Here is a 14,808-nt window from a genome sequence, read left to right as displayed (position 1 = left end):
CAAAACATATATAAAAATGAAAAAAAAAAGCCACAGAAAATGAAGGCAATATAGAAAAGACCCATTCTGGCATAAACTAATTCATCTTTCTCTGCAGTGGACATGAGTAATTTGCAATAAGAAAGGAGATTAGATAATGAAATTATTTGGTTTTGCCTGAGGCTTAAGAGCTCTTGCAGTCTCTTAAAAAGGGCTATGGCAATTATTAAAAATATAGCATGATGCTATAGCATGATGCTTTCCTATGAATGTGTAAAAATATTACCATGCAATTTTTCAAATGTAACTTATTATCTAAGAGAATAAAATTCTATCACGTAACTTTAAAAACTCATCTTGAATCATAGCACTAAAGAAGTATGAAAGAAAGCAAGCTGCATTACCTAAAGTTCTGACAAATGCTTAAAAACAGACCAGGAAAAACAAAATAAAAGACTACACAAGTGCTGCCAAGAAAAGGTAAAGGAAAATGACAGTCACATGGAAATTTTGAGCATGGCAAAACGTTTTAGCATCATGCTAAATTTTTTAATTCTAAAAATTAAAAAAACATTCAAATTTTAGTTCAGAAGAACATTAATGTGTTGCTAAAAAAGTTAAAAGAGTTAAAAATTGATTTTATATAACAGTGGATGCAAGAATAACAATAGCTAAAATTTACTTATAGCAAGAGAACAATCTCTTTGACTGAGTCATTGTGGCAACTGAATTATATTAGATGATCTGGACAAAGTATTCTAGGACTGCATTGTCTTGTTTAAGAGTAGCCTGAACAAGAATGTCCTACTTTGTACCTTGATAAAGCTAAGGAATACAAGTTTGGAGTTTATAAAATGGTAGCCCTGTCACCAAACTTGGGAATAAGCACAGCCAAAATGTTTACACTGTATCTCCAGAAACTGAGACAGATAAAACCCAGAAGTCTTATATCTCTGAAGGATATTTATTTAACTGAATATATTCCTACCTACCACCTTCCATACAGAATTTAAGGCAATCGTAAAGATAAGGCTCCTGTAAATTTACATGAAAGTACATAGAACAAAAATCAAGCAAGTCATCAGAAGCTTGCAAAAACCATCAGAGCCAGCCAATAGTGGCTTGTACCTATAATGCCAGCTACTCAGGAGGCTGGGGTGGGAGGAGTGTCCAGCCTGAGCAACACAGTTAGATCCTGTCTCATAGAAAAAACAAAACAAAATGAAACATGACTGTAAAGAGATGAGAGTGTTTAGAAAATATAACTGGGATTCATATACTTATTTACTTCAGATTACTCTGCAAACAGATCTTTCTAATCTGTCAGAGAAAGGTATTAAGAGCGCTCTTCCTATGAAAGTGTAAAAAAATTACCATGCAATTTTTCAAATGTAACTTATTATAAGGGAATAAAATTCTATCATATAACTTTAAAAACTCATCTTGAGTCATAGCACTAAAGAAGTATGAAAGAAAGCAAGCTGCATTACCTAAAGTTCTGACAAATGCTTAAAAACAGACCAGGAAAAACAAAATAAAGGACCGCACAAGTGCTGCTAAGAAGAGGTAAAGGAATATGTCAGTCACCTGGAAATTTTGAGCATGGCAAAACATTTTAGCATCATGCCATTAAGAGGCAGAAAGTCTTGACACAAAATCTGAAGTAGCAGTTCAGTGTCTATGGATCTGGGTTGAGACTCTCAAAAGGTGGGAGTAGAGACTTTGCTTTCAGGCATCCAAAATAAAGCACACTGCTCACACAGAACACTTCTGCCACAGTGGGATTCTTGAAGCCATGTAAAACTTTTCTGCTCTTGACATCTTTTATGGAACATTCTACTCTTAACTTTTATTCTCGTGTGCTTAAATAAAGCTGTGTCTTGTTTAGTGTTTAAATCACTTAAAGTTGGTTGTTACTACTGATGATTAATGTACACGAAAATTTAAATATGTTCTAAACATACCTCAAAAATTTAAAAATTCACTGACTCACACAGTATCTAAAAGGTAGCCTAACTATAAATATTCTAGTGCAAAAGGAACAAAAATGGCTTGTTAAAATTCACCTGCATTTTAAGTTTGAAAACTGAGAAAGAGAAGAATCAGTTTTAAGAAATTCCTTGAAGGTTACCTGTATTCTTTTAAAATGTTTTTATTTGTCATAGCTCATATGGTTCTCAACTAGGGCCAAGATTATGGTTCAATTTTCTAAAAGGCTACTTAGCTTCATAGGAACTCACAAGCTGCTCTACAGCTGCAGACTGCATATCAGCACAGGATGCCAAGCAGCAACCTGACAAGGAACAGGCTCACAACAAGCAGTTGCCGCTGCTAGATAGGACTGCAGGCACACAGTCTATGAACAGAAACCATATGCTGAAAACAGGGCATTATTCTAAAGATAATACTCCCTAACCGTATGTCTTTAAAAACCTTTCAGCAATCTGGGTACTTATGAAAAGATACAAAAGGAAATTTTAATATTTCTTCAAAGTAACTCAGCATGAGCATGTACATCTGTATAGCAAAATATGGCACAAGTGCATATGATACTGCTTATTCATTTATAGAACAAAATGTCTTTAAAAGTATAATCTTCTAAAAACAAAGGAATGTAAGCCCAGGTTATAAACAATGTAAGCCCATGGTTTAGACTGAAAAATGAGATGAAAAATCAGACTGAAAACTAAAGATATCTAAATAAATCATTATCTGTGGACTGCCTTATAAAACCGTGGAAAAAAGTAATCATGCTGGATAATGAAAACCCTGAAAGACAAGCTGCTTTGACTATACTGCCAATGATATGGCAAAGGCACATCTTAAATGACTAAAATCTTAAATAATTTTTTAATAAACTCCTATATAAAATCAAGTAAATCTATGGTAAATGCATAGTTGTTCAATGGTGATGTATATAATAGGAGCAACTTCATATATAATACTCCTACCTCATGTTCGGTATATAATTTTCATATCAACTCTGCCTTAAACATCTCAAAATACACATCAAAAAAATCTCCACACTGCAAAGGTTAATCTCTAACTCCAAATAAAATTTAGTTTTTCCAATACATCTCAGATTAGTAAGTATACAGTTTATTTTATATCCTAAGACTAATAAATGTCATTAGATACTTACCCCTAGAAATATGAAGAAATTCTTGTAAATAATTTGTAAAGATAATTTTACCCAAAGATATCAAAGCATGTTTTTAGAAACTAAGCAAAAAATACAAAAACTTTAAAAACAACTTTTTTTGTGTGGATATCAGAAATAAAGTGACACTTGTTTAATATTTAAGAAGGAATTATGAATTTTATGAGGCAAATGAAATTTGAACATTTCCTAGATAAACTACTATTAATTTTTTAGGTGTGATAGTATTGTGGTTATGTTTCAATAGAGGATTTTTCTTTTAAAGATACATACTAAAATAAATACAGATATAATGATATCTGGGATTTGCTTCAAAATTATCTGGGGGAGGAAAGGATGTAGCTAGAATAAGACTGGCCGTACAGTGATAACTGTGCAAGCTGGGTGATGAATATACAAAGGTTCTTTATACTAATCTTTCTACTGTTTAAGTTTGAAACACTAAAAAAAAGATGGTTTATATATAGTGTTTTTATATGTTGTAACAAATATAGATAGAAGACCTATAAATATCTTTCTAGATTAAAATGTCTTAAGTTTAATATAGTTGTCTGTCAACAAGAATGACACATATAGATATATTTTACAGATACCTAAAAGTCTTAATTAGAATTACTACCAAAAATGAACAGAAGTTTTTCAAAAGAAGATAGACAAATGGCCAACAAACATATGAAAAAATGCTCAACATCACTAATCATCAGGGAAATGCAAATTAAAACCACAATGAGATGTCATCTTACTCTTATTAGAATGGCTTTTATTGAAAAGTCAAAAAACAATAGATGCTGGTGTGCATGCAGAGAGAAAGGGATGCTTATTCACTGTTGGTAGAACTGCAAATTAGTACAAACCCTATGGAAAACAGTATAGAGATTTCTCAAAGAACTAAAGTAGGCCTAGTATTCAATCCAGCAATCCCACTACTGGATATCTACCCAAAGGAAAATAAGTCATTTTATCAAAAAAACAGCTGCACTACAATGTTTACGCAATTCACAATAGCAAAGATGTGGAATCAATCTAAGTGCTCATCAATTCATGAGTGGATTAGCAAAATGTGATATATGTATATCATGGAGCACTACTCAGCCATAAAAAAGGATGAATTAACGCCTTTTGCAGGAATTTGGAAGGAAGTGGAGACCATTATCCATAAAGCTAAGTATCGCAAGAATAGAAAAACAAACACCACATGTACACACTAATAACTTCTAACTAACTGATGGGCACACAAGTACACAGAGAAGAGTAAAAGTCATTGGAAATCATGCAGTGGGGAAAGAGGGGAAGGGCAAAAACCCACCTAACAGGTACAATGAACACTATTCAGGTGATGGGCACATTTATAGCCTGACTCAAGCCATGTATCAAAAACATCTGTACTGCCTTAATATTTAAAAATTATAAAAAGTAACAAAAATAAACTTACAGAATATAAATTGTAAAGGCCAATAAAATGACTTGTTAAATTATTTTAAAAAATAAAAGCGTTACTACTGAAAATTGTTTTCGTAAAATATATATGAACCCAGATTAAATACCCCAATGTGGTTGATTGGTTTAACTGAATAAGATTAAAATTTCAACTATTACTTAGTGAATTCAAAAGTACATATTTAATTGCGCTACTTACTATAAACTGACTTAGAAGAAAACATACCTGTGGACTGTGAAGGTCAGTGGTCAACATGATAATTGAGTAAGCCAAAACATAAGCAGTATCTGCACTAGCAAAAAGGGTTTGTCTGGAAAAATAAACATGTTAAAAACTTTACTGTTTTATCATTCCATTTAAATAAGTCATCTCAAACTCCACAGAACTTTTAATTTTCTCTCTCACGATTTATGTTCTATCTCACATTACAATTTTTTATGGATTTGTCCTATCATTTCCAGATCGAAGACAATCTAAATTCTCTAAGGCAAGGGATTATGTCCTATTATCTCTAAATCCCTGGGTGCTCCCTGGCATAGTGTCTTAGATATAGCTGACAGTCAATAAGCATTTGAATCTTATTTACCCTTGGTTGCATTCTAGGTATCTTGCAGCAAATTTTTCCATTAATCGATCAATTTTCTGAGCTTCCCCTGGAAGACGGAATCCTTCCAGAAACATGCGAAGAGCTGAAACAAAGTCCTTTCCTGAAAAGTCATGTTGGTCCACATACGCATACATGACTTCTTTGTTAAATTTATCATTATCTCCCAGGAATTCACCCACTTGAGTCTAAAGTAAACACAGAAGATAGAAATTGACATTCTAATAGCATGTTACATTTGCCACACAGCCATTTAAAAAGCAAAAAACCCCATAAGATTCACAAGTTTCTGACTATACGATAAACAATTCATTAAACATGAAGCTAATAATTAAACTACTAAATGTATTTATAAAAATATTAAGATAGTCTTTTGAGTTCCGAAAACTTAAAAAGCAAAATTTATATTTTACACACACACACACACACACACACACACACACACATACACACACACACACACACACAGTTGTCCCTGGGGTATTTTGGGGCATTGGTTCCAGGAACTTCCCTTGGGTACCAAAATCCATGGATGACCAAGTCCTTTATATAAAATGGTGTAGTATCTGCATATAACCTATGTGCACACACCCCTCCCCATATTTTAAATCATCTCTAGATAATTATAATACCTAATACAATGTAAACGCTATGTAACTAGTTGCTATACTGTAAAGGGAGTAATGATAAGGGAAAAAGGTCTGTACATCTCCAGCACAGACACAACCATCCATTTTTCCCTGAATATTTTCAATCTGCCGTTGACTGAATCCATGGATGCAGAACCCACGGATACAGAGGGCCAACTATATATATTATAACCAAGGTTATTCTTTGGGTTTTACCTACCTTCATACTTAGGAAAACATTTTAAAGGGGCCACAATATGTATTATTAACTTAAAAAGGAATTTTATAGAAAAGGTTAGAATGAAATAAAATGATATTCTTACAGAGTCTAATCTTTCCTCTTGATGTAAGAATTGGGCAATATCTTCAGGTGTAGTGCCAAGCATCCCCTGTTCTTGGAGGTACTGTATTCCTCTCTTTGGTTTCTTATTAAATCTAGATGATGTTAAAGTTAATGAGAACATTAAAAGTAGAAAACCATTTGTATTTCCTGAAAACAATATCTTAAACTACAGTAAATTAATTTTCCAATAGCACTCAGGACAAAGGAACTCATTTAATATAATCAATATATGAATGTACCAAAATATTACATTGTACAAAGTTTTCTTTTCTTTTTAGAAAAGAGTCTCAAATGAGGCCAGGTATGGTGGCTCACACCAGTAATGCTAGCCCTCTGGAAGGTCAAGACAGGAGGACTGCTTGAGGCCAGGAGTTCAAGATCAGAAGCTAGGGCAACATAGTGAGATGCTGTCTCTATAAAAAAATTAAAAAATTAGCTGGATGTGGTGGCATGTGCCTATAGTCCCAGCTACTGGGGAGGCTGAGCCACGAGGATCATTTGAGCCCTGGAGTTTGAGGTTACAGTGAACTATGATCATGTCATTGCACTCCAGCCTGGGTGACAGAGTAAGACCCTGTCTCCCAAAAAAAAAAAAAAAAAAAAAAAAAAAAAAAAAAACGACACATAAATAATTTTTAAAAAGAAAGAAAAGAGTTTCAAGTGGAAGGTCATATTTATCACTGAAATGGATCATTTAACAGACTTTTTGTTGTAGTATGGTATATTTTTAATCCATATTAACAGCAGTAAACTAGACCATTAGAGACAATGACATGTAGTAGATGAACTTTATAGCTGTGAATGCTAAATAACTCATATAGGCATATCTTGTTTATTGCACATAATATTTCAAACTTTTTCATTATTATTATTATATCTGTTATGGTGATCTGTAATCAGTGATCTTTGATGTTACTATTTTAATTGTTTTAGGACACCACAAATCGTGCCCATATAAGATGGCAAACTTAATCAATACATGTATATGTTCACACTGCTCTACCGATCGGCCATTTCCCCATCTCCCTCTTATCTGGCCTCCCTATTCCCTGAGACACAATATTGAAACTAGGCCAATTAATAACCCGATAATAGGCTTTAAGCATTCAGGTGAAAGGAAGAGTCACACCTCTCCCACTTTAAATCAAAAGCTGGAAATGATTTAGTGAAGGCGGCATGTGGAAAGCAGAAATAGGAGTACAGGTACGCCTCTTGCCTAGTTGTGAATGCAAAAGAACAGTTGTTGAAGGAAAGTGAAAGTGTCACTCCAGTGAACACACAAATGATAGGAAAGCGAAACAGCCTTATTGCTTATATGACAAAATCTTAGTGTTCTGGATAGATACAATGTCCCCTTAAACCAAAGCCCAATCCAGAGCAAGGCTCTAATTCTCTTTAATTCTATGAAGGCTGAGAGAGGTGAGGACGCTGCAGAAGAAGAGTTTGAGGGTAGCAGAAGTTGTTCGTGAGGTTGAAGGAAAGAAGCCACCTCCGTAACATAAAAGCACAAGGTTAAGCAGCAAGTGCTGATGGAGAAGCTGCAAGTTACTCAGAAAATCTAGCTAAGATCATTGATGAAGGTGACTCCACTACACAACAGATGTTTCCATGTAGATGAAATAGCCTTCTTTTGGAAGATGCCATGTAGGGCTTTCAAAGCTAGAGGAAAAGTCAATGTCTGGCTTCAAAGCTTCAGAGGACAAGCTGATTCTCTTGTTAGGGGCTAATGCTTCTGGTGACATTAAATTGAAGACAATGCTCATGTTCCATTTGAAAATCCTAGGCCCCTTAATGATGCTTGTGCTCCAGCAACAGAATAACAAAGCCTAAATGATAGCACATCTGTTTATAGCATGGTTTACTGAATATTTGAAGCCTATTGTTGAGACCTATTGCTCAGAAAAAAAGATTCCTTTCTAGAGGAATCTCATTGAAAATACACCTGGTCACCCAGGCGATGTACAAGGAGGTAAATGTTTTGATGCCTGCTAACACAACATCCATTCTGTAGCCCATGAATTAAGGAGTAATTCTGACTTAAGAAATACATTTTGTAAGTCTATAGCTGTCATAGAGAGTGATTCTTCTGTTGGATATGGGCAAAGTAAAATGAAAACCTAAAAAGGATTCACCATTCTAGATGTCTTAAGAACATGTGATTCACGGGAGAAGGCCAAAATATCAACATTAGCGGAGTTTGGAAGAAGTTGATTCTGACCCTACGGATGACTTTGAGGGGTTCAAGACATCAGTGGAGGAAGTAACTGCAGATGTGATGGAAATATCAAGAGAACCAGAATTAGAAGTGGAGCCTGAAGATGAGATTGAATTGCTGCAATCTCATGATCAAACTTTAACAGATGAGGAGTTGCTTCTTATGGATAAGTGAAGAAAGTGGTTTCTTGAGATGGAGTCTACCGGTGAAGATGCTGTGAATACTGATGAAAAGACAACAAAGGATTTAGGATATTCTCTAAACTTTATTGATAAAGCAGCAGCAGGATTTGAGAAGATTGGCTCTAATTTTGAAAGAAGTTCTATAGTAGGTAAAATGCTATCAAATAGCATCACATACTAACAGAGAACTCTTCTGTGAAAGGAAGAGTCAATCATTGTAGCAAATCTCATTACTGTCTTATTTTAAGAAACTGCTGCACCCACCTTAACCTTTAGCAACCACCACTCTGATTAGTCCAGCAGCCATATACATCAAGGCAAGAACCTCCACCAGCAAAATGATTATGATTTGCTAAAGGTTCAGAGGATCATTAGTATTTTTTAGCAATAAAGTATTTTTAAGTTAAGGTATGTACTTTTTTTAGACATAATGCTATTGCACACTTAATAGACTATGGTATAGTGTAAACATAACTTTTAAATGTACTGGGAGACCAAAAAATTAGCGTGACTTGCTTTATTGTGATATTCACCATATTGAGGTGGTATAGAACTGAGCCCACAATCTCTGAGGTATGCTTGCACTTTCTTTTCTTGAGACAGAGTCTCGCTTTGTTGCCCAGACTAGAGTGAGTGCTGTGGCGTCAGCCTAGCTCACAGCAACCTCAAACTCCTGGGCTCAAGCAATCCTCCTGCCTCAGCCTCCGGAGTAGCTGGGACTACAGGCATGTGCCACCATGCTCGGCTAATTTTTTTCTATATATATTAGTTGGCCAATTAATTTCTTCCTATTTATAGTAGAGACGGGGGTCTAGCTCTTGCTCAGGCTGGTTTCAAACTCCTGACCTCGAGCAATCTGCCCACCTCAGCCTCCCAGAGTGCTAGGGTTACAGGCGTGAGCCACCGCGCCTGGCCTGTACTCTTTCAATATATATTTTCCTAAATCCTCAAGTAATCTTGGCTCATTTATCAAAATAGACTGGCACACAAAACCTCTCTTAATATATCTCCAGATTATCTCTCACCCCCTTCTCACTCATCTCCTCCCATATATCCTATTCCATTCCCTAAACATACGTATTTTCAGAATCTATTTCCTCAGCATGCCCTTTACCTGCTCCATTCACTGGGGGCTCTCACACATGCTTACAGATCCAACTCAAATGTTATCTCTTTGTTTACAAATCATTTACTTTTACTACTTCAGAGCTTTATCACCTGTCACCTGGCCTACTGCAAGAGTACTTAAATGGTCTCCCCATCTCCTTTTGCCCTTATTCTAATCTGTCCAATCCACTTTCAGGCTACTGGCAAAGTCGTATTTACAAAACAAATCTGATGATTCCATTCCTCTCTTAAAATCCTTCACTAAATAACTAGCATGACAGTGTCAAGAGATACAAGAGAAAAAACTCCTTTACATAGAGAGTAAGGCCTTCTGTAATCTAGATCCAACTCAATGCTCTCATCTCATCTCTTGCTACTCCTCTTCAGCCTGCCCCTGCCAAGATGAATAATATTCTTCAAATATTCTCCCTTCCCTCTGGTGCTGCTGCACATGCCATTCTGTCTGGAATGTTCTTGCCTGTTCTGTCTTCCTGATGATTCTCCTGTCAAGTGTTAATTCAACCATAATCACATACTTTTAAAAAAATCAAACATTTTCCACTGAGATAAATAGAATCCCTGTTCTCTAAAAGCTCTAACTGTAATGGAAAAACACAATTTTAAAAAATTTTAGTAAAAATGCAACAAATAAATATATTTACAAGGGAAGAAAATAACACAGAAGTGACTGATTAAGATGGTTAAGATATATTTTCTGGGAAAGGTGACTCTGGAACTGAGTTATGAAGAAAGACTATATCTCTTATAAACAATAAGCAAAAACATCCCAGAGAAGGAGATAACATACTGATAGAAAAAAGCATAAGACAGCATATCATAATAAACAGAGAAATGGCAAGTAATAAAGCCTAGAATATGGCAGATCCAAATCATGAAGGTACTATAACATATTGCCATCACAAGAAGCTTTGGCTTTATTGTCAAAGCTTTACTGGAAGAGAGCAGAGAAATAGAAGCAGACTTTCACTCAAGAAAGATTACTCTAGTTAAGTGTGAGAAAGACAAAGGAATCAACAAGACCACAGAAAGGTAAGCCAATTATAAAAGATTATATTAGTCAAGCAAGAAATGGAGATGGTTTTACTTGTGAGAATAGCTTATAGGAAATGGAGAAAAAAGAACAGACTGCAGAGATATTTAGGAAATAGAACCAACAGGATTTAGAGACATATTATATTCAAGAGTGAGGGGAAAATCTAAGCTAACTTCGAGGATTCTAGCTTATAAATTTATTAATATGCTGGGGTCATTAGCCTAAATAAGAAATACAGAAACAATAGGGTTTTCTGTTTGTCTTTTGTTTTCGGTAGTAGCATTAGTGTGCTGATTATGACGAGAATAGAGAATAATACACCTGGTTATGGACATGCTGAGTGTCAGAAACTATGCCATATCCTGTGAAGATTCCAACAAGCAATTAGAGATATGAATATGGACCTAAGTAGAGGTATTTATGATAAAAATTATACTTGGCAGTTGTGAAATATTAGCACATAGATAATAACTGAAGTCATAAAAAAGAACATGATCCATTAGAAGAAGATACAAGGTAAAAAAAGAAAAAGGCTGAGGGACAGAACCCTAGCAATGCCATCGTGTATGCTGGAGAAAAAGAGCCCATAACGAGACTGAGACCACATGGTCAGAAAGGTAGGAAGGAAACAGGATAGAGTGGTGTCATGAAAGAACAGTTGTGGATGAGTATATTGGGAACACAGCTACATGAAAGCATTTTCATTAATGGCAAGGTAGAAATCAAGTCCAGTAGCTGAGAGAAGGACTGGAAGCTAGGGAAATCTCCACTCTGAAGCCCTGTGGCTATTCCTTCTCTCACTCCTCAAGTACTTCCAATACCTTAGTAGCACTTTGTACAATACTCTTTTGTAGACCTTATACAGTACTATTTAAAAAAAATATTTTGCCCATATTTAGACTGTAATCTTGAATACAGGGCCCAGTGCCTTCATGGTGCTTGGCAGATAGTCCCAAGTATCAAATATATGTTTGCTGAGTGACCAGCAGAATTTCAATATGCATATTTGTTTATGCATACTAGACAGTGAGCCCCTCAGAAGGAAGGACTGTTCATTTAGTTTCCTCAGGACTTTGCATAACATCTGGAACAGAGGGAACTTCAATAAATATTGACTGAACAATTAGAATGAATAAAGTATTGATAGCTATTTCCTGAGGCAATTTTGTAAGATTTTATAATTTTCTAACAGAATACGTGTACATTTTTGTCAAATTTTTTTCATATGAACACTGAAAAAAAGAACATCCACCAAAACGTACTGCTTACGTTTATCAGGAAGAAATGCTTTACAGCAGAAAGCAGCAAAGCAAGTAAACATACAAGGGAATTTTTTCATAGCTTGCAATAGCTAGATTCATGGAGAAAAACAAGTAATATCATTTTTCCTTATGGCATCTCTTTGAAAGAAGAGATGAGAAATAAGAGAAAGGAAGGCAGCACGGTAGTATTCACACAGGAAATAGTCCAGGAGCAGGCAGATATCACAGACCATAGTAGAAAAGTTGAGTTCACAAAATTAGGGTCTGGTACAGTAGCCGGTGGGAAAGAGAGGTGATTATCTTGGTAACACATAAAATCAATAACAAGAGTAGTGTTTTTGTAACCCAACTGAAGAAAATATAAAACCTATAAAGGAGCATGGCTAGCTCAAAGCTTCATACTTAAAATTTTTTGATTTGTCACATGATTGGGAAATGTAATAGGTGATTTCGTAACTGAGCTAAACAATGCAAAACTACACAGACGATGTTCATCAATAGCACTTAATACATGGAGCAAATTAATTTATATGACAACTATAGTTGGGCATTATAAGAGTCTATTTGGGATTTGAGCTAGGCTGCAATGAATAAGGGGAGCTGAATAAGGAGCCAACATAATTTTTGGATCCAAGAGAACTATCCCATTTTACTCACTGAATGGTGGTAATGAAAGAATAAAAAATAATCAGAAGATGCAGGGGCGGCACAGTACTTGCAGAGGGATATTCAATAACATTTCTCCTTAAAATGTGAAACTTACAAATCTATCCCTTGTTCTATTATTTCTTTTTGTTGCTTTAGGACCTCAAATTGTTCTGGATTATCAGTGCCAGACATCTGTGTACTGTAGCTGCCTATTCCTGATGATGATGTTGACTCCAAAGAATTTAAACTTCCGTATCTGTTTATTGTCTCGGGGTGTTTGATTTCATTCATGTCTTGCTCTGAAGGTTTCTCCTGACCTGAAAGAAGAAAAACTGATATAGTACATTAATCTGTCAAAGAAAAACAACGTGAAAGGGAAAACAAACTCTCAAATGAAGCAAGGCATTTCAATATTGCTTAGATACCTATTTAATACAAATAAAGTATTAGGTGACATAATAAACAATATACTTTGATTAAAAAAACACACTGTAACTTGTACAATCTATACCTAGGGATGGTCCCCAACCCCTAGGCATCCGACCAGTACTGGTCTGTAGTCTGTTAGGAATTACGCCACACAGCAGGAGCTGAGCGGTGAGTGAGCAAGTGAAGCTTCATCTGTATTTACAGCTTCTCCTCAACACTTGCATCACCACATAGGCTCCTCCTCCTGTCAGATCAGCGGTGGCATTAGATTCTCATAGGAGCATGAACCCTACTATAAACTGCACATGTGAAGGATCTAGGTTGTGTGCTCCTCATGAGAACCTAATGCCTAATGATCCGAGGTGGAGCTGAGGCAGTGATGCTAGCACTGGAGAGCAGCTGCAAATAGATTATCATTAGTACAAAGGTTTGATGACACAATAAATGTAATGCACCTGAATCATCCCCAAACTACCCTCCCCTCTCTGGTCCATGGAAAAATTATCTTTCATGAAACTGGTCTCTGGTGCCAAAAAGGTTGGGGACCGCTATCTACACCATTAAGGAGAGTTCTTTTTGCACTTTCAGTGCTGAGTATCCACTGGATTTCTGCTCTCAGCTCATTTGCATGAGAAATAGTTTTCTTTTTCTTTTCTTTTTTTTTTTTGAGACAGAATCTCACTTTGTTGCCCAGGCTAGAGTGAGTGCCTTGGCATCAGCCTAGCTCACAGCAACCTCAATCTCCTGGGCTCAAGCAATCCTCCTGCCTCAGCCTCCCGAGTAGCTGGGACTACAGGCATGTGCCACCATGCCCGGCTAATTTTTTCTATATGTATTAGTTGGCTAATTAATTTCTTTCTATTTATAGTAGAGCTGGGGTCTCACTCTTGCTCAGGCTGATTTCGAACTCCTGACCTCCAGCAATCCGCCCGCCTTGGCCTCCCAGAGTGCTGGGATTACAGGCATGAGCCACCACACCCAGCCAGGAATAGTTTTCAATAACACTAGTGCAGCCCTGCAGCTGTAAATTTTTCTCTGAATGAGGGTAAACATCACAGATGAACAATTCAACCTTCTCCAAACATACTGGCTTTAATACATTTTCTCTATAATTACAACAAAGTTACATAAATATACTTCACTTTATATAATATTCAAAATATTTCTAGGAATATTTGGAAAAAAAAAACCAGTTTGGATAACTAAGTTAAAAATTCACAATTTTAAAGCTAGCCATTTAACCCATAGAGAATGCTTCCTTATCAATTAAATGATCAAATAAATCATGAAACTGTTTTAACAGCATCTGCAACTCTCCTCCAAAGTATCATTTAGTTAAAATGATGAAGAATTACAATGTAAAATGTCACCTTACCAAGAGTTGTCTGAGAGTTGGGATTCACATACTGATCCTTACTCCATTCAACCATACACTTCAAAATCGACACTAAGCATTCTAAACCTTTTTTCCTCAGGCTCAATTCCTACAAAATAATTCAAAAATACAATAAAAACAAAAAGTCTTTTAAGGATAATACCTGGCTCTTCCTTTGCAAAGTTTAAATTTGAAAATGTTTCCAAAGTTCTTACCTGAACATTACTCATACCAAGTTCTTGACTGCCCCTTCCTTGAGCAATTTTTGATAGATCATTTACTAGTCTTTCAAATATGTTGGCTGCATTTAAGTCACAGTCATAGTTTACATAAATATCCACTACACTTTGAGCATCTGTAACAATATAACATATTAATTTTAA

The 14,808-nt window shown here is 35.7% G+C and overlaps 1 protein-coding gene across 1 annotated transcript in view; it reads right to left on the bottom strand.

Moving 5' to 3' along the window:
* The window catches only part of ARFGEF1 (ARF guanine nucleotide exchange factor 1), a 141,527-nt gene that overhangs the window by 46,166 nt on the left and 80,553 nt on the right, over positions 1-14,808 (bottom strand). Inside the window, exons 12-17 of the mRNA XM_020288828.2 lie at positions 14,641-14,780; positions 14,426-14,534; positions 12,737-12,938; positions 6,134-6,245; positions 5,164-5,369; positions 4,803-4,887 (exon numbers count right to left, since the gene is read on the bottom strand). Of these exons, the coding sequence (XP_020144417.1) occupies positions 4,803-4,887; positions 5,164-5,369; positions 6,134-6,245; positions 12,737-12,938; positions 14,426-14,534; positions 14,641-14,780 (854 nt within the window). The remainder of the gene's footprint in view (positions 1-4,802; positions 4,888-5,163; positions 5,370-6,133; positions 6,246-12,736; positions 12,939-14,425; positions 14,535-14,640; positions 14,781-14,808) is intronic.

Source organism: Microcebus murinus, chromosome 7, assembly GCF_040939455.1.
Source record: "Microcebus murinus isolate Inina chromosome 7, M.murinus_Inina_mat1.0, whole genome shotgun sequence".
Taxonomy (NCBI): Eukaryota; Metazoa; Chordata; class Mammalia; order Primates; family Cheirogaleidae; genus Microcebus; species Microcebus murinus.
This window is presented reverse-complemented; position numbering and strand designations above follow the sequence as displayed.